At 42.9% G+C, this 23,024-nt stretch overlaps 1 protein-coding gene across 1 annotated transcript in view; it reads left to right on the top strand.

Moving 5' to 3' along the window:
• Window positions 1-603: 603 nt before the first annotated feature.
• The window catches only part of MTPN (myotrophin), a 57,270-nt gene continuing 34,849 nt past the window's right edge, over window positions 604-23,024 (top strand). The window contains exon 1 of the mRNA XM_077827994.1: window positions 604-988. Within this exon, the coding sequence (XP_077684120.1) occupies window positions 917-988 (72 nt within the window). The 5' untranslated portion in view covers window positions 604-916. The remainder of the gene's footprint in view (window positions 989-23,024) is intronic.

Raw genomic sequence — 23,024 nt, 5'->3', positions numbered from 1 at the left:
GTTTTAGACTGGAAGCAACAATTGAGGGACAAAAGAAATTGGGGGCGGGGGGGAAGCTGAACGAGGATGTAAATATGATAGTGTCACTCTGTGCACGATTTTAGCCACTTTATTTTAGTTTACATTTTAAATGGTTCACTTTTGTAGGTTTTGTGCCAAGTATCTAGGAGTCCCTTGGATGAGGTTTAGGACAGTGGCTTGGCTGAGCAGGTGTTTGGAGTCTGTTCCAGATACCAGGGGCAGCCTAGAAAAGAGCGAATTGGGTTTCATTTGCTGCTACTTGGATTTTACGAACTTCAGTTGCCTACAGAGTCTCTTTAGGGAAATCGGGCCTATAAGTCCGGGTTTTCTAGCAATAACAAAAGAGATCAGCATCCTTCTTTATTAAAAAAAAAAAAATCAGGGCAGGGGCCGAGGTAGAGTTACAAGGGAGCAAGCACCGAGGCGGGCAGCCCGCGGGAGAGCGGCGCTTACGAACCCTTGAGCCAGCCACAGCCGGGCGGCAAGCGCTCCTCCCCTCGGCCTCCGGAGGCGCATGCTCAGTGAGACAAGCGAGAGTCGCCCCGAGGCGCATGCGTAGTTTAGTGGCCTTTCTCTGCTTGGATGGAAGGGGCCGGGCTCGGGCTGACCGAATGAAAACCGGAAGCAGAAAGGCTGCGTGTAAAACCGCTTTTCCCTTCCGTTAGGCGGATTCCCCTCCCCCGTCTCTGTTCCCGGCGCAGAGCGAGAGCTGCAGGCCCGGAACGTTGTGTTATAACCGCCCTAACTGCCGCCCGCCTGTGTCCCCTCCCTTGGCAGAGCGAGAGCCGGCCAGCGAAGGCTCCCTCCCCGCGCCCTGAGCCGCGCCGCCCCACCTGCCCCTCTCCGTGTGGGTGCTGGGCCCTCGCCGCTCCCGCGTCTCTGTCCGGCGGCCGCGATGTCTGACAAGGAGTTTATGTGGGCCCTCAAAAATGGAGACCTGGATGAGGTGAAGGACTATGTGGCTAAGGTAAGAGTCGGGCGGGGCCCTGGAGGGGGGCAGCGCACTGACTGTGCGCTTGGGTGTAGTGGCGTGTGTGTGTGTGTGTGTGTGTGAGAGAGAGAGAGAGAATAGGCCTCCTCTAGCCCCACGTTGCCCGGGGCCAGGCTGGGCGCTTGCAGGGGTGACCGCGCTGTGGGAGGCGGCGAGGACCGAGCGGGGCTGGGAGCTGTTTGCAGCCGGGGGCGCGCCGCTCGATCCAGAGGCGGGGAGGAGGGAGGGAGGGAGCGAGCATCGGGGCACGCGCGCGGGTGGGGAGGTGTCCGTGCCTTGGGCGTTGCGCGCCCCCCCCCCCGGTAGTGGCTGTAAGCCCTGCACAGGGAGCTGAAAGCTAGCTCGGTGCTGGGCTCTCCTGACTTACCAGGACTGCCTCTAGGGCTTTGGGCTGGTCACGCTCCTTTCCTGAGGATTGGGGCCCCCAACAGTATAGCGGGGGTAATTCTAATCTACCGGGCATGTCTCTTAGATCCAGGAGAAGGGTAATAAACATCTGTGCGGTTACTGTAAGACCTTTCTGTGCGCTTCAGGGGATGAACTCTGCCTGCAGGCTGTTGCAGTACCATTGAGGATTGGGAATTGCACACATTGGAGGTGGGAGAGGGAATTTTGCCTTGACAAATCTTCAAGATGCTGTGGGAGGTAGATATGCTCTCTGCCAAGATGGTAGAGATGATTCTAGCAGAGTTTCTCAAACTCATAGCATGGACCTGCATCTTAGTGTCTTGCAGGCCATCTTTCCTCCTGACATTTGCTTACAGTAAATACTTCCCTAATTTTACATGTATCTTTATTGTATTACAGGCAATAAGTGTGTTTAATTTTTCTGAAAAAGGTAATTGTCTTGATAATTTATCTCCTCTTAACTAGAAATAGTAAGGTTGGTTTGATTTCTTTGTTTCTAGTAGCTTTTGTAGGCCTCCAGGTTCTTCTTTTCAGTGAATATCCAGGGTATCTGCAAAAGCTGTTGAAAGGAGCCAGCACTGTGTGAAGAGAGAGCTCTCCATGGACCACTGTTTGAACACCTGTGAAGAATGTCAGATATACATTGATGCTACAAGATGCTTTAGCAATCTCCAACATTAGGAGCAATCTTGAAATGGAAAGTAACTAAAATGGGGGAAGACCTGTTTTTTGTTTTGCTGCTGATTGAAAGCTGTTTATTCTTCCTTTCCACCTCAATTTGAAGCCACCTTTATTTTTTTATGTTGAGTGCTTCTGATAGAGCATACTAGCTAGTGATAGAAAGACTTGACTTAATAGATGTAGTGATTCCTTCTTTCTCCCCTACCTATTAGGGGTGTCCACCAGATTGTTGTGAGGAATTTTTCTTCTCCTCTCTCTGGAAGCACATTCTGCCTCTTTGGTCCTCTTCCTTCTGCTTATCAGGCATTTGTCTGCTACTGTCCATTGCTTTCCCACCACTAGCATAGTGTAGTCCTCAAGAATCTTACCAGAATCAAGTAAACTTCATATTGCTGTAGCAGAGATTTCTACTCTGTATGGGAGAATGCTTTTTACTGGCTGTGCACTCAGAAAACTGAGTACTGTTCCATTTTCCCCCTTCATCTCAATCCTGGTGACTCCCATCAGCACTTCTGAAATTCTTCCAGTTACCCAAAACAAAACCATCCTTTGTTCCAGTTTGCTGCTGTTCTAATCTTAATTATGCACATTACCTCCAATGTTGCAGTCATGCCCTTTCTTTTCATGTAAGGAGCTCAGTCTTCTACCATGTTAATAACTGATTGGTAAATGTTTTCATGCCCTGACAGAAAACTACATATCATGAAAGACAAGTGTCAGGGCGGGCTTCACCAGTGAAGTACAGAAACAAAACCTTGCTGAGAAGCTCAAGCTTTTCTCCACTCATGGCCCTGTCGGTTTTAAAGATTCTGTACTTTGGATGTGCTGTTCTCTTTTACATCATCCCCTGGGCTGGCTATTAGGTGTTCAATATATCTTAAACTACACACTTTCATTTTCTGCTTAGAAGTGAGAAGGAGCCATAGGCCAATTATGTCATTGCTGTTTAGCTGAAGTGTAGCAGCACTAGAGCCACCTCTCTGCGTACTTGGAAAGACAACACTACATTGGCTTATGTTCAGTTAATATTTGGAATGTTATTGGTCTAACTGTAAAGATCAGAAATATTCATTGTTTAAAATGAAAGCTTAAATTCTGCAGAAGTTGAGGGCTTAGGCCTCTGTGTTTGCCCGTGAAAGCTTCCCATTGGCAAGTAAATTTTTTAAGCCTTCCTTAGTGTTTCCTTTATGCTTAACATTGTTATGTTCAGCAACTGCAGTCTTCTATTTCGACTACCTAATTTTTACTGGAGATGGAGTTGTGCTTTATTGTATAGGCCAGGGGTCGGCAACCTTTTAGAAGTGGTGCGCCGAGTCTTCCTTTATTCACTTTAATGTAAGGTTTCGCGTGCCAATAATACATGTTAACGTTTTTTAGAGTGTCTCTATAAGTCTATATATTATATAACTAAACTATTGTTGTATGTAAACAAGGTTTTCAAAATGTTAAGAAGCTTCATTTAAAATTAAATTAAAATGCTGATCTTACGCCACCGGCCTGCTCAGTCCGTTGCTGGCCTGGGGTTCCGTTCACCTAGGCCGGCAGCGGGCTGAGCGGGGCCTGCGGCCGCGACCCCAGCTGGTAAGGGGCAGGCAGCCAGAACCCCGGGTAGGCAGCCAGACCCAAGACCAGCAGTGGGCTGAGCGGGGCCGGCGGCTGGCACCTCAGACTGCAAGTGGGCTGAGCGGCTCAGCCCGCTGTTGGTCTGGGGTTCTGTCTGCCGGCTCCTGCCAGCCAGGGTCCCAGCTGCCGGCCCCAGTCAGCCCACTGCTGGTCTGGAGTGCCGGCCCTGTCAACGTAGAGTAGGCACCTACCTTCTCCCTGGTTCTCGCCATTCTCTCCCTATCTCTGCACTGAGATGAGGGTGGGAGTGTGCTGAGAACAGGGCTGGGGGTGAAGGAGCAGGTTGGGGTGCAGGGTCTGGCCAGGAGCTAGAATGAGGGAGGGGGCTCAGGGTTGGGGCAGGAGGTTTGGGTGTGGAGTGCTTACCTGGGCAGCTCCCATTTGATGCGAGGGGTGCAGGTGGGAATGGGGTGTGTGTGTGTGCAGGAGCTCCCGTTTGGTGCTCAGAGTGGGAGTAGGGATGTGGGGGGAGCAAGAGTCAGGGTGTGGGGGGGTGCAGGAGTCAGGGCAAAGGGCTGGGGTTGTGGGGGTGCTCCCAGCCCCCTGCCCTGAGCGGCTCACGGCAGGGGGCTGGAGGGGATATGCCCTGATTCCACCACCACCTTCCCCAAGGTCCCTAGAGCAGAGAGCGTGCTGTGGCTCCGCTTTTACCTCCACCTCTGTAGCAAGGGCTGTCAGCCTCAGGGAGGGAGAGAAGGAGGGGCAGGATCCCAGCATGCTGGGGGAAGAGGCGGGGGGAGGGGGAGGACAGCAGCGTGCCATTAAAAATTGGCTCACGTGCCATAGGTTGCCAATCCCTGGTATATTGGATAAGAAGCAACAGCAAATTTTTACTTCTTTGCACCCTTGTTCCTTGGCTGTCTATGGCTAATCATTTCCCTTTTCTTTTTGAAAATGAATAGTGTCTATTGGCTTCAGATATGCCTTTGCTGGAGATTGTAGGATGGTAAGAATTCTGTGTGATCTCTCCCTCCCGCCTTACCCACTCAAATTCTTAAAATTCCATTACAGGAAGGCCCCATGGAATAAGGTCACTACTGTTCTGTTGGAGATGGTCCTATGTGCAGTAATGTAGAAGTGATTCTCCCTGGGCAGAAGGGAACCCAGACAGAATGGGGAAGTGGAAGGCATACATAGGGAAATAAATATGACTCTTCAAAAGAAGTGAATGGGGGGTTAGCTTTCTGGCAGGGCATATACAGCTTTTACAGGGCTAGGTAACTTTCCCCCTCTCTCTTGAAATAAACCTTGTGTCCACACAGAAGTACTCCTGTTCCTTTAGTAAACGATTTAGGTAATGACAGGTAATTGGTTAGTCTCTAAGGTGCCACAAGTACTCCTTTTCTTTTTGATTTAGGTAATGTTGTTGAGTCTGTTATTCTAGCCTTAATCACTGGATGGATGGAAGTACTGGTGCAAACATTTTATAATAATCTTTTGATCTATACTTATCAAAGCTTCTGTACTTCGATGGCTGAGACGGACATAGTCTCCAGGCTGGCCTGGAACATCACCCATGTTATTCCCCTCTAAAAATGCTGAAGTTTGTATCCTCATTTGGCAAACCATCTAGTTTACCAGCTGTAAGACAGATCAGCAGGTAGTTTGTGAAACTGGAACTCTCAGCCAGCAAACCAGAGTTGGCTCGCTGACTGAGAAGAGTGTAATGGGAAGGTTGGAGATGGGCAATATTTCTAGGTGGCATTCAACTGGTGGGCATGGCTGGTGTGGGATTCTTGGTTAGTGAACAAAGGTGGCTCAGGCTGCTGTGGAGTGCAGCTAATAGCTATGCTTCCTCCCCCATGATGGGTATGGGTACAAAGAGGGCCTTGGATTGAATTAAGACAGTGCTAGTGAGGACAGAAGACCAGACTAAAACAAGTTCACTGACTTGTGTGGAACACTGCTTCCACCAGTTGACTACAATTGTTTGGAGCATAATATTAGGTCTTAGAACGAGCAAGAACTTGGATCTTGCTTGCTAAGGCTGTCTCGATGTGATGCAAATCTAACACAAAAAAATTATTCTAAAGCACTGGTGGCTGGAACTATTCTTCTAACTGGTATATTTAAACTTCTAAACCAGTTAGAAGAACAGTTCCAGCCACCAGAACCTTGTCATACATGTTGATCCACCTGGTTTAAACCAAGTTAGATTCCTCCCCCCCTCCCCGGCATATGGTAGGGCGTGTCTACCCTGGGGAAAACAGCCAATGTTGGCAGGTTTGAGAGTTACCTTTATCCTGCTACTTTAGGCTATGGCTACACTGTGCATCTTCCAATGTAAGTGTGTAGCCGCTCTTTATCACTGGGAGAGAGCTCTCCCAGTGGCAAAATAAAACCACTCCGAACAAGGGGCAGTAGCTTCGTCAACAGGAGAGCAGCTCCTGCCAGCGAAGCGCTGTCCACACTGGTGCTTTTCGTCCTTATAACTTTTGTTGTTGGGCGTATGTCTTTTTCACACCCCTGAGCGACAAGTTTTAATGATGAAAATGCAGTATAGACAAAGTCTTATATTGCTCTCCTTAGCTTCCCTTTAGTTAACTGAAAGAGTATTGTTGACAAGCTCCAGAGGGAGCAATGTCAACACTTGAACAGAGGGAGGAAGTAAAATCTCACAAGGGGCTTCTTGAGAGAGAACGAACCTTGTCAGACAGCTTCTCCAAAAACAAATTGGAAAGACTGAAGAAAAGAGCATGATTTGAAAGCAAATTTAATAGAAAAAGAGTAGCAGAAAGAAGGGTTAGGGTAGAGGGGGGTGGGAAGTAGTGGAAAGGGTTGGCAGGATTTTTTTAATTTATAAAAGTCAAGGACAAAAATGAGAGTGAAGAAATTAGTTGCTTAATTTTGGAACATATTTTCAGTTCTTTTGAGATTCTGCTCAATGTATCCCCCTCTTCGTTCCCAGGACAAACAGAACTTAACATCATACAAGATATTGTCCTCTCTGCCTTCTTAGCGCCACATACTTCTTACACTCGGCTCCAAGTTTCAACATCTTGTGGTCTGTAACATGAGCCAAGATTTTCTCGTGTTCAGTAGTACACTCAGTTACATCTGTACCATCCCAGTTTTCTAAGGGGATGGGGGTTGAAAAACCTTTTTCCTATTGTGTAATCATGATGGAGTCTAATATTTGTTATTTTGTGGCTTTTAATATTAAGATACATTTAATTGTACTGGGCCAATGTAAAACAATTTTCTGTAGTACACAGCATTAATCATAGTGCATAATGACAGGTCCAGCCACAACTGGTATGATGTGGAGAAGTACATGTAAACTTGTTTATGATATGAGAAAAACAAAAGTCACTCAAAGATGGGTAGTCGTATCATTCACTTTTTCTTAAATCTGTTAGGTTGTGGATGGTGAACTTAGAGTAGGACATGAATGCAGCAGTAAGGGAGCATCAAGCAAAGCCCTGCAAATGAGTGTAGGAATGGACTATAGAAAAGTTAATACTAACCAGAAAAGTCCTGACAAAAATTTAAATGAAAACACCTCCATGGGCCAGGTGGAGATAGAATATATAGGCTAAAGGTATTAACTCAACCCTGTCACTGTTCAACAGTAAATGTTAAACAAGATCTGGGGTTTGGTATACAGAGACCACAGCCTGCTTAGTACCATGGCATACACATCATTGTATCTTTAATAAAAGGATTTTAGAAAAGAAGGAAAAATAGGTAAAGCTTTGAAATGAAAGCATTATTTAATACTTTACATTTTAGTAACATCTCTTGTTCCCTTTCTCTTTAGCTGGAGAGAGTTTTTTAAAAGGGGAAGGGGAAAACCTTGTTGACAGTCTCTTAAATGGTGGTTACTGTCGTTTTTGGGAAAAGAAAATAAATTAGTTGGTATGAGCTGGAGCTGTTGCTGTTGAAGTCTTTTCATCCCAGTTGGTGGTTATGATTCAGCTGACAGTTATAGGGATGGTGATGTTATCTAGCTCCCTCTCTCTGGCCTGGTCTGGTCAGGATACTTCTCAGGATCAGGTTAATGAAGGCAAGGGGACCCTGGAAATGGTGGCAGTGCTGGTCATGACAGCAAAGCTTATTGCAGTAGTCTGTCTGTCCTTTCTGTTCTTTTGTATGTGACCCACAAAATCTTTCTTTTAAGGACCCCAAAAGAGTGTGATGATTGGAATAGCCCATCCCCTCGTTATTTTGTCCACCTATTGGGCCTACTATCTGACATCAGTTTTATTTTATTAACTTGTGGCTCCATATCATTTGTTTTTAACCAGCATAATTTCAACAGTCCTTGGAGATATCAGTGTTGCCTTTTTGGTTTACGCTAATTCAGTTTGTCAGTCTGGTTTTTCTTGTACCTGTTCCCGTTCACATTCACTGTTATAGGTTATGGTGACATTTTATTAATGTACTCACAGTTAGGGTGAATTTATAGGCCCAGTTGCCACAACAGTGCCCAGATGGGCTTCCAAGCATGTCCTAAGGTCAAAAGGTTTGACTTAATTCAGGGAAAGGCAAGTTCCATAGCTGAAAGACCTTCATAGATATTGCCCTGCCGGAGACCTTTTTTTCCCCCTCTCTCCTCTCCCCCACTCTCCCCCCCCCCCCAAAAAAAAAAAAAAAAAAAAAGCAAGAGGGCTACAGGTCAAGTGCCTCTTCTGTCTGCAACTATGGCTGTGTCGCACAGGGAAGTTGTAGTCTCTTGGGTAGGTAGGTCCCAGGCCATTGAGTTCTTTATTATAGGTCAAAGTCAATACGTTAAATACCAACTGGAAAGCAAGAGGTGACTGATGTAAATCATAGCAATATGATATGCACATAGCAGTATTTATTGATTAACAATTAGAAAGCTGAATTCTGCACCAACTTCAGTTTCAGGAAGGACTTAAAATCTATTCTAACTCATGTAGAGTACACTGCTTCAAAAGGCATAAAATAACAAGATCCGTATCCAAAATGTTTCAACTTTCTGGTCATACAAAGGTCAGTGTTGGCCTTTGCTGCCACTTGTCTAGTGACTTTCTTGTGTAGTATCTATGTATGTGATTCTTAGACCAGGTAGCTGGCTTTCATCATACTCAAGGATGTCCTTAACGTCTAAATAATTTCCAGTTGGCTCAGTTGTTCCCTGATGGCCTTCACCAGCCATGAAGGACATAAGTCTTGAGCATTTTAGTAACATGTACTTAGCACTCTCATAGCTCATATGAAAGAAACTCAGAGAAGACTAACACACTACTGAGGTTTATTTCACTTGTCACTTTTAATAATTAAGAAAAATCAGTAATTTGAGGTCAATCAGGTTACAGTTCTTACATGGGAAGAAGCATCTTATAGGAAGATTTAGGGTCCTGTGTGTTTTGGGGGTAAGGGGTAGGGGTACTGATCCTGTAAAGGCTGTGTCATAATGTACGTGCATAAGGGGGCAAATTTAAGATTGCACGGGCAACCTAAATTCTAGCACTTCCTAACATTCAAGTGCTCGACTTAGGTAAGCATGAATGGGGATCAAATTTATGAATTTACTGAATTTAATTTATAGCTAAATATTTTTAAAGCTGAAATCTAAGAAGTTGAATCTGCCAATTTGATAAGTGTGGGTCAATATTTGAATCTAATTTAATTAGGGTTGACCCCTCTTTACTGAGTGAGGAAGTATTGGCAAACTGATCATGATGATGCTAGATTCCTTTTAGATCAGGTCTTGAACAGTATTTCTCAAATTGTGTGTTTGGCGCTCTTAACCAACCAACAGTTTAAAATCGCTCAAAAGCACTTAATTATAGACTCAACAGTTTATAGATCAAGTTTAGGTACACCAAATGTTCTAGGCATGTACTGAATATGTAACAATCTTGTGAGCAGTAGTCCTAGACTAGGGTTGAGGTATGTAGTTACACCATGTAACAAATCACCAAAATGTCTGATTACTTATCAATTCTTTAGTACCTTTAATACATTTATCACCCTTCCAGTACTTCTCCGGGCAGTAATGCTATTTTAAGGCACTCTTAGGAATGGAATCCCTGTTTGAATTGTTTGGTATGAATTGGAGAAATTTTAAATATTAAAATTAACTGCTTAAAGCTGTGTTTTGTGGTCTTACAACAATTTACTTAGCCATTATTTCCCTTTTATAAACCTATAACATTACTTATAAAAAAGTCAAAATATGATTCATTGGCTTCTCATCAGACAGCATGTATACTCACCAAGAAATATTCTGTTCTTTAAAATAACTGAAAGAAAATCTCTAAAATGAAATCTCACCACTACTTCTTCTCAGGCCCGGTAACTCTTGCAGGGGGGAGATTTGGACCTCACTTCTGCTCCAAATGTCCAGTAACATTTCTAGTTTTGCTACAGCTTCAGTGGGTTCATCAACTATGGGGTCCACACCGTGGCCTCAAGTTTATATAGTCTGTTTCAGGGTCGATTGGAGGAGGGCAATCCACTTATTTTCTGTTGGACTGTGGTTGGGACAGTGTTCTGATTTCAGCTCTGTTTCTTTGTCATCTACTGGATACCAATGGAAGAATCAGTGTAATAAGTTTCTTCAATTCTTTTCTTATCAGTAGAGCACTGCAAATCCATAGATATCCGCATCTGTGGACCATTTTTGTGGATTGCAGATACAAGTTTTGTATCCACGCAGGGCTTTTATTGGAGGCTTTTTATGTTTGAAGTGAGTTAAAGATTGTATTTCAGTGTTAATCAGACTATTAACTGGAATCCCCATTCATAGCAAGTATTTTTAATATTCCAAAGTTATGTCCTGGTTATCTTTCAGAGCCGCTGGGCCCTTTGGGTTACATCTAAAATGCAATAAAATACCTGTGGCTGGCCCTGATCAGCTGGCTGAGGCTGCAGGGCTAAAAATATCAGTGTACGCTTTTGGACCCAACTCAAGCCCAAATGTCTGTGCTACAGTTTTATAGCCTCCAAGCCCAGCAAGCCCAAGCGAGTTGATCTGGGCTCTGAGACTGTGCTGCAAAAATTTGTTTGTTGTCGTGCAGACTTACCCTGTGTGTGTGTGTGTGTTTAAAGTTGAAGGTGGAGGAAGTTCATCTAGAGATGGTGACCTTTTTGGCCATACATGCCTTATGCAGTTACTTAGAGATACAAAATGGTGAGGTAATATCTTTTATTGGACTAGCTTCTTTTGGTGAGAGATACAAGCTTTCAAGCCACACAAAGCTGCTCTTTAGGTCTGGCTGCAGTTACTGAGAATCAGAGTGGATTGATTTAAATCAAAGTGACTTCAATCACTAATCTTTAATCATGATGTAAATCAGCAAGCAGGAAACCTAAATTTAAATTTGTTTTAATCTTGTTTTGCATTTGTACTTTAGTTTTCCCGTAAAGAGAGGTTGATTCTCATTGGTTGGTAACCATTAAAACATCCACCACTAATTTAGTCTTTACACGAAAGCTACTTCTTGCTAACCAGGAGTATACACAGTATATTTACATTTATTTGAGCCATTGTATAGTTCAAGATAGTAGGTTGGATTTTTTTCAGTTTTACGTTCATTGAGAAAATGATGGATGATTCATTTCTTGCATACTAGATTAATTTCTTAATAGTGATGTGTCAGGCTGTATTTGGATGGAAATTGGAATTCAATTACATTCACAAAATCAGCATTTTATAACATAGTTAAATAAAGGTTACATTAAATGTGCTGGATACATAAGAAAACTAAGTTTATCAAAACATGTTTTGCAGTTAAAACTCCTTAATTAAACAAAGGAAGTATTGTCTGTAGTTAGTATGAAGTGAGGTGTACTAGTTCTAATCTAATCTTGAAAGAAATGATAACCAGAAACAATCAGTTCAGTTCACCAAGTTTTTATTTATAGTTGGATTGAGGAGAAAAACCTTCACAGGTCACTTGCTGGAGGATTCTCTGCTCCTTGAAGTCTTTAAACCACGATTTGAGTACTTCAATAGCTCAGACATAGGTGAGAGGTTTTTAGCAGGAGTGGGTGGGTGAGATTCTGTCGCCTGCGTTGTGCAGGAGGTCAGACTAGATGATCGTAATGGTCCCTTCTGACCTTAGTATCTATGAACTTATGAACTTCAAGGTTATGGAACTGACTAGAATAAACTAGTTGTGATGGGTTCGGTCACAGAGCTTCCCCTTGGGCCTGTCACCTGATGTGCTGGAATTACCTCTGAGCCCATTTTCCCTGCCAGCTTGGGACTCTAGAACCATGCCTTGTTGTGCCAGACACGCTAGCCTGCTGCAACACAGACCCAGGTCTGGTGCACGCCCCCAAAGTTGCAGACTTTAACCAAACATTGCCCAGCAGGTTACCTATCTCCAGCACCCAGACACCCAGCTCCCTATGGGATCCAAACCCCAAATAAATCAGTTTTACTCTGTATAAAGCTTATACAGGGTAAACTCACAAATTGTCCGCCCTCTATAATACTGATAGAGAGATGCATGGCTTTTTGCTCCCCCAGGTATTAATCACTTACTCTGAGTTAATTAAGAAATAAGTGATTTTATTAAGTTTTAAAAAGTAGGATTTAAATGGTTTCAAGTAATAACAAAATAAGTTACTAAGCAAAATAAAACATGCAAGTCTAAGCCTAATACATTAAGAGACTAACTACAGGTAAATTTCACCCTCAGATGTTCCAATAAGCTTCTCTCACAGACTAGACTCCTTCCTACTCTGGGCCCAGTCCTTTCTTTTGGTACAGTCCTTGTTAGTTCCTGCTTTTCACCTAAGATATCTGCTGGAACTTTCTCATGACTGGGACCACCTCTTTGTTCTCTTCCACCCTCTTTTATATCTTTGGCACAAGGCGGGAAACTTTTCTCTCTCTGGATCCCCACCCCTCCTTCTAAATGGAAAAGCACCAGGTTTAAGATAAATTCCACCATTCTTCCTGGGCTGGCTTACAGGTACACAGGAAGGCTTGCAAGTAAACAGAGCCATTTACAACCAATTGTCCTAGTCAGTAGAGCCATCAAGATTCTAAACCATCCTCAATGACCCATACTTTGCATAATTACAGTATTCAGAGTAGCAGCCCTGTTAGTCTGTATCCGCAAAAAGAAAATGAGTACTTGTGGCACCTTAGAGACTAACCAATTTATTTGAGCATAAGCTTTCGTGAGCTACAGCTCACTTCATCGTGAGCTGTAGCTCACGAAAGCTTATGCTCAATTAAATTGGTTAGTCTCTAAGGTGCCACAAGTACTCATTTTCTTTTTACAAATAGGATGAACACACTCAGTAAATTATAAGCTTTGTAATGATACCTTACAAGAGACCTTTTGCATAAGGCATAGTCCAGTTACATCATATTTACATTCATAAGCATATTTCTATAAAACATTATGGAGTGCAACGTCACACTAGTCATTGAACTGAACTACCTGAATAAACTGAAATGAGGAATGTTCTCTTTGCTCCTGCAGAAGAGGCTATTGCAGTCAGAAGATGGTATAGTCTTCAAAAAACTCTTGTTCTAGGTGCTTAGCCAGTGACTTATACCAGTTCAGTGATTTGACTTTCTTTAAAACTTTGGCAGCAAGCATGGGTTGCTTAATATTTTTATTTTATTTAAATTACTTTAATAGATTAGATATTAATATAGGTTGTCAGTTTTGAATAGGTTTATTTTTAAAAAGAAAAACATAGTTACATTTAAAAACATTTTTTTACTAAAAATCATATTTTTTGTTTGTTTGTTTAAATTCACCTTGTTGTTGGTTCCTGCTTATGTGGTTCTACCATGAAAGCCTTGTAGGATCCTTCATACCTGACCCAAATTGGAATATTTGGAAGTACATTGCTTTACTATACAGCTAGCCCTTCTAGTCAAGGAGAGGTGAATGTTTTAAGGTGTAATCTTTCAGAGCCTTGAATGGGGGTTGTAATAAACCATTAACTCCATTTCACTTATGTGATGCAGATAGCAAATTCTTGTTAACAGTAAACTTTATTCCAAGATTTTATTGGAAAATTGATATTTTACATACAACAAATATATTAAACAAGCAAAATGACCTTTCTTTAAAAAAAAAAAGTTTCCCATATGAATTCAGACCTGAAAATTGTACTCTTTCAGTTATTGTGAATGGTAGTAAAGTCCAGGGTCAAACCCTTTCTTATATTCACACCTGGGCATCTGTTTTCAGTACCGAACTCTGATGAAGCTTAAGTGGTTTCTTGTGGATTTTCTATCTATATATTAATACTAAGCTGTGGTAGGATGATAAACTTTCTAAACTACTTAAACACGCCTGAGACATTGCTGTAAAACTGAATTCTCTAATTGGTTACATCAAATGTCTACTTTGGATAAAAGCTAGTATTTGGATATTACTGTTTGTATTGCCCACGTTGTTTGTTTCCTAAGCTGGAATGGGGTTCAACATTAACTGTATAGACCCAAAAAGAAAAGGAGTAGTTGTGGCACCTTAGAGACTAACAAATTTATTTGAGCATAAGCTTTCGTGAGACCCAGGAATTTGTTTTTATGAATAGCTTTTTCATTTCATTCTGTCTTTATATGATTCCATGCATGTAGTCACACTGAAATTTAATTTCCCATCTGAGAGCATTAATCTCGCTGAGGAATAGTGATAATTCAATACTGTGAATAATCCCTTTGTTATTGGTAACATCAGGGAATACCCACATAAGATTTAAAAACAAAACCAAAAAATTCCAAAATCTCTTGACAAATGTAGAGGACAATATGTATATTAACTAAAAACCGGTATAATTCACTTCTGGATTACACTGTTCTCTAACTTTTACCTGGTGTTTGGATTTGAGGTACCAGTGGAATATTTTAAAGGGTGAGTAAGATCCAAGGAGTCTTGACTCAGGTACAATTTTGGACAGCAAGGAAAAGTCGTCATAAATTGAACGTACTACTATCACTCAAGGAGTAAATTCCTAGAGAATGGAGAAGTGAAGAGTAGAGAAGCTTTTATAAGGGATTATATTCCAGAATATTAAGATACTGTATTTTTTCACATTGCTCAGATTTGTTAATTTACTAAATCATGTTGAGAAACTTGTTATTGATATAGTCATTTATATTTACATGTTTCCCATATGGTACAACTCCTCCCCGCCCCCCAGAAGTCTAACATTATTCTTAAGTAGACACTTAATAGGTTTTTTTTAAGAAAAAACAGAGTTCAAAGATAAGTGAAATCCTTAGCTTTGTCTGGGACCATACTGATTTGTGTTTGGACAATTAAAAGGCATGCATTTTCTAATTCTCATTATAACCAGACATTTGTTTGCCACACTGCTATCTGATGTAGTTTCCCATACATTTTGTGAAAATGGCAGGGGAGCTAACTTTCTGTAGACAAGAAGGCTACTTTTCCATACCAGTAGGCTGGGAACAGATCAGTAACACTGATACTGGAGCTAGCTTGCTCAGATCTCAGCTGCTTCCTGCCTCAAATATGTCTGTCTGCCCTCTGGGCTTGGAGGATTTTACTAAATTGTCATCTGGCACCCAGGTGGACTGAAATATCGTTTTCCACTTAGTATGTCCCTGCAGGGATAAACGGTCCAAAGCTGCAACAGTGCTTGGTTTTTGGTTACATTCTGTGCTAACTTTGGACAGCCACATCACTAGCATATAGAATTACCAGATGGGCATCTCAGGGTTGTCAAAGAGAATGGGAACTGCAGTATGCTCAGCTGATATGTCAGGTGTGAAGATTTTCTTTCCCATCCCTCGAAAATGTTCAGTTTATGATACTGTTAGATTCAGAAAAAAGTTCATGGCTTACAGAAAGTTTACATGTAGCCACCTCTAGTAACTGCACTTCAGAATCTTATTTGTTGCTCTGCTTCTGATACTCAAAATTATTTTAGCCTGTTTCTATTCTGCTTTCTGTTGCTCTTCCTGTTTCACCCAAAGAGTGATACTTTAGTTCTTTTGAATTCTCAATCTCCTCTCTAACTCAGAAAAAAGTCTAATCCTTTGTCCAATAAAACTTCTTATCATAAATAAAAAGAAAAGGAGTACTTGTGGCACCTTAGAGACTAACCAATTTATTTGAGCATGAGCTTTCGTGAGCTACAGCTCACTTCATCAGATGCATACCGTGGAAACTGCAGCAGACTTTATATATACACAGAGAATATGAAACAATACCTCCTCCCACCCCACTGTCCTGCTGGTAATAGCTTATCTAAAGTAATCATCAGGTTAGGCCATTTCCAGCACAAATCCAGGTTTTCTCACCCTCCACCCGCCCACACAAATTCACTCTCCTGCTGGTGATAGCCCATCCAAAGTGACAACTCTTTACACAATGTGCATGATAATCAAGTTGGGCCATTTCCTGCACAAATCCAGGTTCTCTCACTCCCTCACCCCCCTCCAAAAACCCACCCCCATACACACACAAACTCACTCTCCTGCTAGTAATAGCTCATCCAAACTGATCACTCTCCAAGTTTAAATCCAAGTTAAACCAGAACATCTGGGGGGGTGGGGTTAGGAAAAAACAAGAGGAAATAGGCTACCTTGCATAATGACTTAGCCACTCCCAGTCTCTATTTAAGCCTAAATTAATAGTATCCAATTTGCAAATGAATTCCAATTCAGCAGTTTCTCGCTGGAGTCTGGATTTGAAGTTTTTTTGTTTTAAGATAGTGACCTTCATGTCTGTGATTGCGTGACCAGAGAGATTGAAGTGTTCTCCGACTGGTTTATGAATGTTATAATTCTTGACATCTGATTTGTGTCCATTTATTCTTTTACGTAGAGACTGTCCAGTTTGACCAATGTACATGGCAGAGGGGCATTGCTGGCACATGATGGCATAAATCACATTGGTGGATGTGCAGGTGAACGAGCCTCTGATAGTGTGGCTGATGTTATTAGGCCCTGTGATGGTGTCCCCTGAATAGATATGTGGGCACAATTGGCAACGGGCTTTGTTGCAAGGATAAGTTCCTGGGTTAGTGGTTCTGTTGTGTGGTATGTGGTTGTTGGTGAGTATTTGCTTCAGGTTGGGGGGCTATCTGTAGGCAAGGACTGGCCTGTCTCCCAAGATTTGTGAGAGTGTTGGGTCATCCTTTAGGATAGGTTGTAGATCCTTAATAATGCGTTGGAGGGGTTTTAGTTGGGGGCTGAAGGTGACGGCTAGTGGCGTTCTGTTATTTTCTTTGTTAGGCCTGTCCTGTAGTAGGTAACTTCTGGGAACTCTTCTGGCTCTATCAATCTGTTTCTTTACTTCCGCAGGTGGGTATTGTAGTTGTAAGAAAGCTTGACAGAGATCTTGTAGGTGTTTGTCTCTGTCTGAGGGGTTGGAGCAAATGCGGTTGTATCGCAGAGCTTGGCTGTAGACGATGGATCGTGTGGTGTAGTCAGGGTGAAAGCTGGAGGCATGCAGGTAGGAATAGCGGTCAGTAGGTTTCCGGTATAGGGTGGTGTTTATGTGACCATTGTTTATTAGCACTGTAGTGTCCAGGAAGTGGATCTCTTGTGTGGACTGGACCAGGCTGAGGTTGGTGGTGGGATGGAAATTGTTGAAATCATGGTGGAATTCCTCAAGGGCTTCTTTTCTATGGGTCCAGATGATGATGTCATCAATATAGCGCAAGTAGAGTAGGGGCTTTAGGGGATGAGAGCTTAGGAAGCGTTGTTCTAAATCAGCCATAAAAATGTTGGCATACTGTGGGGCCATGCGGGTACCCATAGCAGTGCCGCTGATCTGAAGGTATACATTGTCCCCAAATGTGAAATAGTTATGGGTAAGGACAAAGTCACAAAGTTCAGCCACCAGGTTAGCCGTGACATTATCGGGGATAGTGTTCCTGACGGCTTGTAGTCCATCTTTGTGTGGAATGTTGGTGTAGAGGGCTTCTACATCCATAGTGGCCAGGATGGTGTTATCAGGAAGATCACCGATGGATTGAAGTTTCCTCAGGAAGTCAGTGGTGTCTCGAAGGTAGCTGGGAGTGCTGGTAGCGTAGGGCCTGAGGAGGGAGTCTACATAGCCAGACAATCCTGCTGTCAGGGTGCCAATGCCTGAAATGATGGGGCACCCAGGATTTCCAGGTTTATGGATCTTGGGTAGTAGATAGAATATCCCAGGTTGGGGTTCCAGGGGTGTGTCTGTGCGGATTTGATCTTGTGCTTTTTCAGGAAGTTTCTTGAGCAAATGCTGTAGTTGCTTTTGGTAACTCTCAGTGGGATCATAGGGTAATGGCTTGTAGAAACTCGTGTTGGAGAGCTGCCTAGCAACCTCTTGTTCATATTCCGACCTATTCATGATGACAACAGCACCTCCTTTGTCAGCCTTTTTGATTATGATGTCAGAGTTGTTTCCAGCAGGAGAGTGAATTTGTGTGGGGGGGTGGAGGGTGAGAAAACCTGGATTTGTGCTGGAAATGGCCTAACCTGATGATTACTTTAGATAAGCTATTACCAGCAGGACAGTGGGGTGGGAGGAGGTATTGTTTCATATTCTCTGTGTATATATAAAGTCTGCTGCAGTTTCCACTGTATGCATCTGATGAAGTGAGCTGTAGCTCACGAAAGCTCATGCTCAAATAAATTGGTTAGTCTCTAAGGTGCCACAAGTACTCCTTTTCTTTTTGCGAATACAGACTAACACGGCTGTTACTCTGAAACTTATCATAAATGGGAATCCTTGAGTTCAGACATGTCTTTAAGTAGCTTGAGAGAAGCTAGGCCACTGGTCCACGGATTCCCATGTCTTACCCAGGCATTTAAGTTCCAGGTGATCTTCTGTCACAGGGAATCAAAAGAAGAAATGGGGTAACTGTGTCATTCTTCTACACTGTACAGTTGCTGGGGGTGGGCTGTTTTGAGACTTTGGCTATCAATTCAACAAACTATTTAATTGGTCATCAGATTTCTTGAACAGTCTTTCCCAACAGTATTAAGTCATTCCTTTTCTCTCTCTCCTTTTCCCCTTATTTATTTTGGTCAGTGTTTCATTCCTCAGTCTATTGATGCTTCTCTTAAATATGGCTCAGGGAATGAGAGACCATGCTTGGGCTTAACTGTTATCACTAGGCCACCTCTTTTGGCTTGCTCCTTTTTCTGTTCCTGAACACAGCACTTACCTAGAAATGCCAGAATGAAATCTATGATAACCTGGTCAGTCTCACCCTGTTCCTGCTGTGCCACAGAGGAAGCACCATATGCAGGAGAAGTTTAAGGATGTTCCACTTTTGTCAGATCTCATTTTTCCTCCAAATCACATTATTTTCTTGTTGCATATTGTTTCCTAGCAGGAGTGAAAAATGTAAAATTGACCAAGTTAGTATTTCACTCCATAATTGCTCTGCAGGGAAAAATATTATATGCAGGAATGAACTTGAGTGGGGACTCAAAATTGGGGGTAAGGGGAAAAATACATGATGTCTGTAGTGTTCCAAACAATTTAAGCCCTTACCCATGTATTGGTCACACACGTAGGGCTTGTCTAAATTAGCAATGTTAAAGCGCTGCCATGGCAGCACTTTAACATGGCTTGTGTAGTCCCCTCTAAAAAAACCACCTCCATGAGGGGTGTAGCTACCAGTGCTGGGGGCATAGCTGCCCGTGCTGGTGCACTGTCTACACTGGCTCTTTACAGCGCTGAAACTTGCTGCGCTCAGGGGGGTGTTTTTTTCACACGCCTGAGCGAGACAGTTGCAGCGCTGTAAAGTGCCAGTGTAGACAAGCCCATAATCTTCTGCAAACTGAGTAGTTTTCACTGTAGTTTAAGATGGGTGCCAGTCACTTGCATAGTAACATGAAAAAACCAAATTATCCTCTACTAATTTGATTATCCCATACTTATCAAATCTTTGTACCAACTGGTGATCTAAAGATGATGCATTGTACCTTAGCTATACTGACATAACCCCATAGTGTAGATGTAGCCTACAGCAATTGAAAGGGTTTTTTTGTTGCAACAGTAACACCATTTCTCTGAGTGACAGTAGCTAGGTCGATGGAAGCATTCTTCCATTGACCTAGTTGTGTCTATTCTGGGGTTAGGCCAGTATAACTACGGCGCTTGGGGATGGATTTTTCGCATCCTGGCATGCGATAGATATGTCAACCTAAATTTTAACTGTATACCAGTCCTTACTTTTCTGGCTTGCAAATGTAGTGTGACAGGTTTCAGAGTAGCAGCCTTGTTAGTCTGTATTCGCAAAAAGAAAAGGAGTCCTTGTGACACCTTAGAGACTAACTAACCAATTTATTTGAGCATAAGCTTTAGTGAGCTACAGCTCACTTCATCGGATGCTCAAATAAATTAGTCAGTCTCTAAGGTGCCACAAGGACTCCTTTTCTTTTTGCAAATGTAGTGTATTCAGTGCAGCTGCGAGGCTGAGAATGTTGCCACAAAGGAAACTTACTGGCGGACTTAATTTCACACTTTACTTTAAACAGTCTTGTTATCGGCTAATCAGACATAAATAATAGATTTATGTTGCTATTCCAGCCAATACTTTAAACTTTGAGCCTGTGTTCATTGCGGCTCTTTATTTATCAATAAATTGTTGTTAATTAGTACCACTCAGTCAATTATTAGGTATATATTTAAGATTTATTCCCTTGGAAGTATTTCACTAAATATTCTAACCAGGTGAGTTTCAATTTGAACTCAGTACCAATGCTTAAAGTGTATGGGCTTTATTTTCATTTTTGAATTATGTGTGTGTAAAATTTCTACTTTGTTTTCTGAAGTCAGGAGAGGGGGACAAGCTTCTAGAAGCTCTCACTAGAAAATGTAGAGTTCATCCTTGTTCTATAGAAATACTCAAATGCTTTGCAGGGTTTTTTTGGTCTAAAAATGCTGATACAACAGCCAAAACACAGATGGCTCAGTGGTTCAGTTTATTTAGCAGTTTGTTTCTTCAGATTGATACAAAGGGTTTCAGATTACATTTGATTAGAGTTGGGTAAATTGGATATTTGTTTACCACTGACATTACAGCCACCAAAGTAGACTTTTGTTGTCATAAATCAACAGAAGTGTAATAGTTTGTTATAAAAAAAAAAAAAAAGCATGTAAAGAGGCTTTGAAAGTACTATACAAATACTAAGCACTATCTCAAGATTTATTAACCAGGAAAAGACAATAAGAGTTATTTACAAAGCTGAAGCAGATAAACATACTCATACAACTGAGTTACACTCAAGTTTCAAAAGGTAATAAAAGCTTCTATGATAACCAAGCTCTATATGTCCTTTAGGGCAAACCCATGCCAGGTACTGGAGATCTTTGGGGAAGCTTAGTAATCCTTGTCCCTCAGAGTCCAAGCAGCATAAAATATAAAGTTTTTCTTTCTTAGGGCCTTTTATTCCTCTCCCCCTTCTAATTCAAGTTGCACATTCAACCTTCGGGAGGAATCCAGTTGCATGTCTCCTCTTAGTGGAAGGAAGTGGGGTAGGGGGAGCACACAACAAAGTATTTTGTCCTCTGGTGTTCCACAATGGTTCCTCTGGTGTTGATGGACCACCTTTTGTTGGGCAGGAGAGAACACCTCCTGTGCCAAATTAGTATTTCACACTTGGTAATGCTTCTCTCCTGACTGATGGTCTACAGTTACAGATCAAACACTTAAATATTACCTTATGACATGGGATACAGATATTATAAGCGAGATTATTACATTGCAGTAATTTACAAGCATTCCATAAAGTCTAAACACTAAAAAATTTTATAACATACCTATTTTAACAGTACTAACACAGGTGAACCAAACTGGCTCAAGCTATGTATTTGTCAGTGTTCAGTTGAGGCCTAGGGGCCTTGGCATTAGTAGGCACCTGGTCTGCTAGGCCAAGTATTTTAACTTGTCAATTTTCCTGGGAATTCAAGGCCTTATATTGTCTTGTTTTATGCTATGCCTGTTTTCCAGGCAAGGCATAAGTGCGAGGGTAGACATGGGTCTTACTTGCTTCTGACATAATAAAAATGCCTTACACATGAGTACTAGCACTTATACTGATGCTACACCATGTGAAGATTTGGGATGTTGTTTGCAGATAGGTATGCAATCTTCCTGTGTGGATGTACTCTATTAGTTCCTGGCTCCCAGCCCTGTCCTCAGTCACCTCGACTGCACTGCCTAGTGAAACTAATTGGAGAAAACAGGCTCTGAATCTACCCCAATAAACACTTGTCTGTATTCACCTTTTCACTGCCAAAAATACATTTCTTGACTCTCCATATCTGAACAGTCTCCTCTCACCCCTTGTCTGTTTGTTCAGTTAATCCTTTGAGCCTGCCCTACAGAACTCTGTGCCTTGTGGTAGAGGCTGCTACTATTTTCACGTCTATTCTTTTCTCCTACAGAAGGTAGAGAGTCTGTCCAAAGTATTACTCCTGGAGGAATTCTGCCCCATTGTGCATGTGCAGAATTCATGTCCCACGCAGACTTCTTTGCTTCCCCACAGAAAAATGACTTTCTGACAGGGAAGAAAATAGAAGTTGCAAGAGTGGTCACTCACCGCTCCCTAGCAGTACAGGTACATTGTTTCAGGCACCTGGCACAGCTAGCGGAGAGGTAAATCACCGTGGGGCTGGGGAATCACCCCAGCCCGTAGCTCCTACCCAGTGCCAGGATCAGCTGCTTGTCCTGGCTGGGCTGGAGGCGGGAGAACACTGGACAACTTCTTCCCCTGCAAGGAGTGGCTGGGGCTGTGTCAGGCTCACCCCCAGAAACCTCTCCCAGCTGCAGGAAGCTCACCATTCTCCCCTGCTTCCTGCCCCCATCACTCCTTAGCTGCAGGGTAAGGGGTCACTGTATGGGTAGCTGCTCCATCATCTGCCCAACCCTGGTGCATCCAGACTTACCATACCCAGACACCCCTGCCAAGCCTCATCTCGTACACCCAGAACCCCCCTAGCTCTCCATACCTGAACCCCACCTCACTGAACCTCAACCCCTGCATCTGGAACCCCCTGCCTCCAGACCTGCACCCAGATCACCCCCCACTGAACCCCCTGTACTCAAGCCCCCACCCTGAAGAGCCTCACCCCCCCCGCACCACCCTGAGTCCCCCATCCAGACCCCCATGCCAATGACCCCTAATTAGCTGCACCGAGACCCCCACCCCATCAAGTCCCACTCCCCAAGAACCCCACCCTCCCTGAGCCCCAGTCACTTTAACCTGGAAGTCCCTGCACCTGAAACCCTCCCACAACAAGCCTCTGCATCCAGATTGCCCCAACAACTAACCCCCACCCCCAGCTGAGTTGCCTACACCCAGAATGTCCCACACAGAATCCTCTCACCCACACCTGGATTCCCCACACTCTGAGCCCCATCACACTTGGAGCCTGCC

The sequence above is a fragment of the Eretmochelys imbricata genome, chromosome 1 (genome assembly GCF_965152235.1).
Source record: "Eretmochelys imbricata isolate rEreImb1 chromosome 1, rEreImb1.hap1, whole genome shotgun sequence".
NCBI lineage: Eukaryota > Metazoa > Chordata > Testudines > Cheloniidae > Eretmochelys > Eretmochelys imbricata.
The sequence above is the reverse complement of the archived record's forward strand: the minus strand, read 5'-3'. Positions and strand labels throughout refer to the sequence as shown.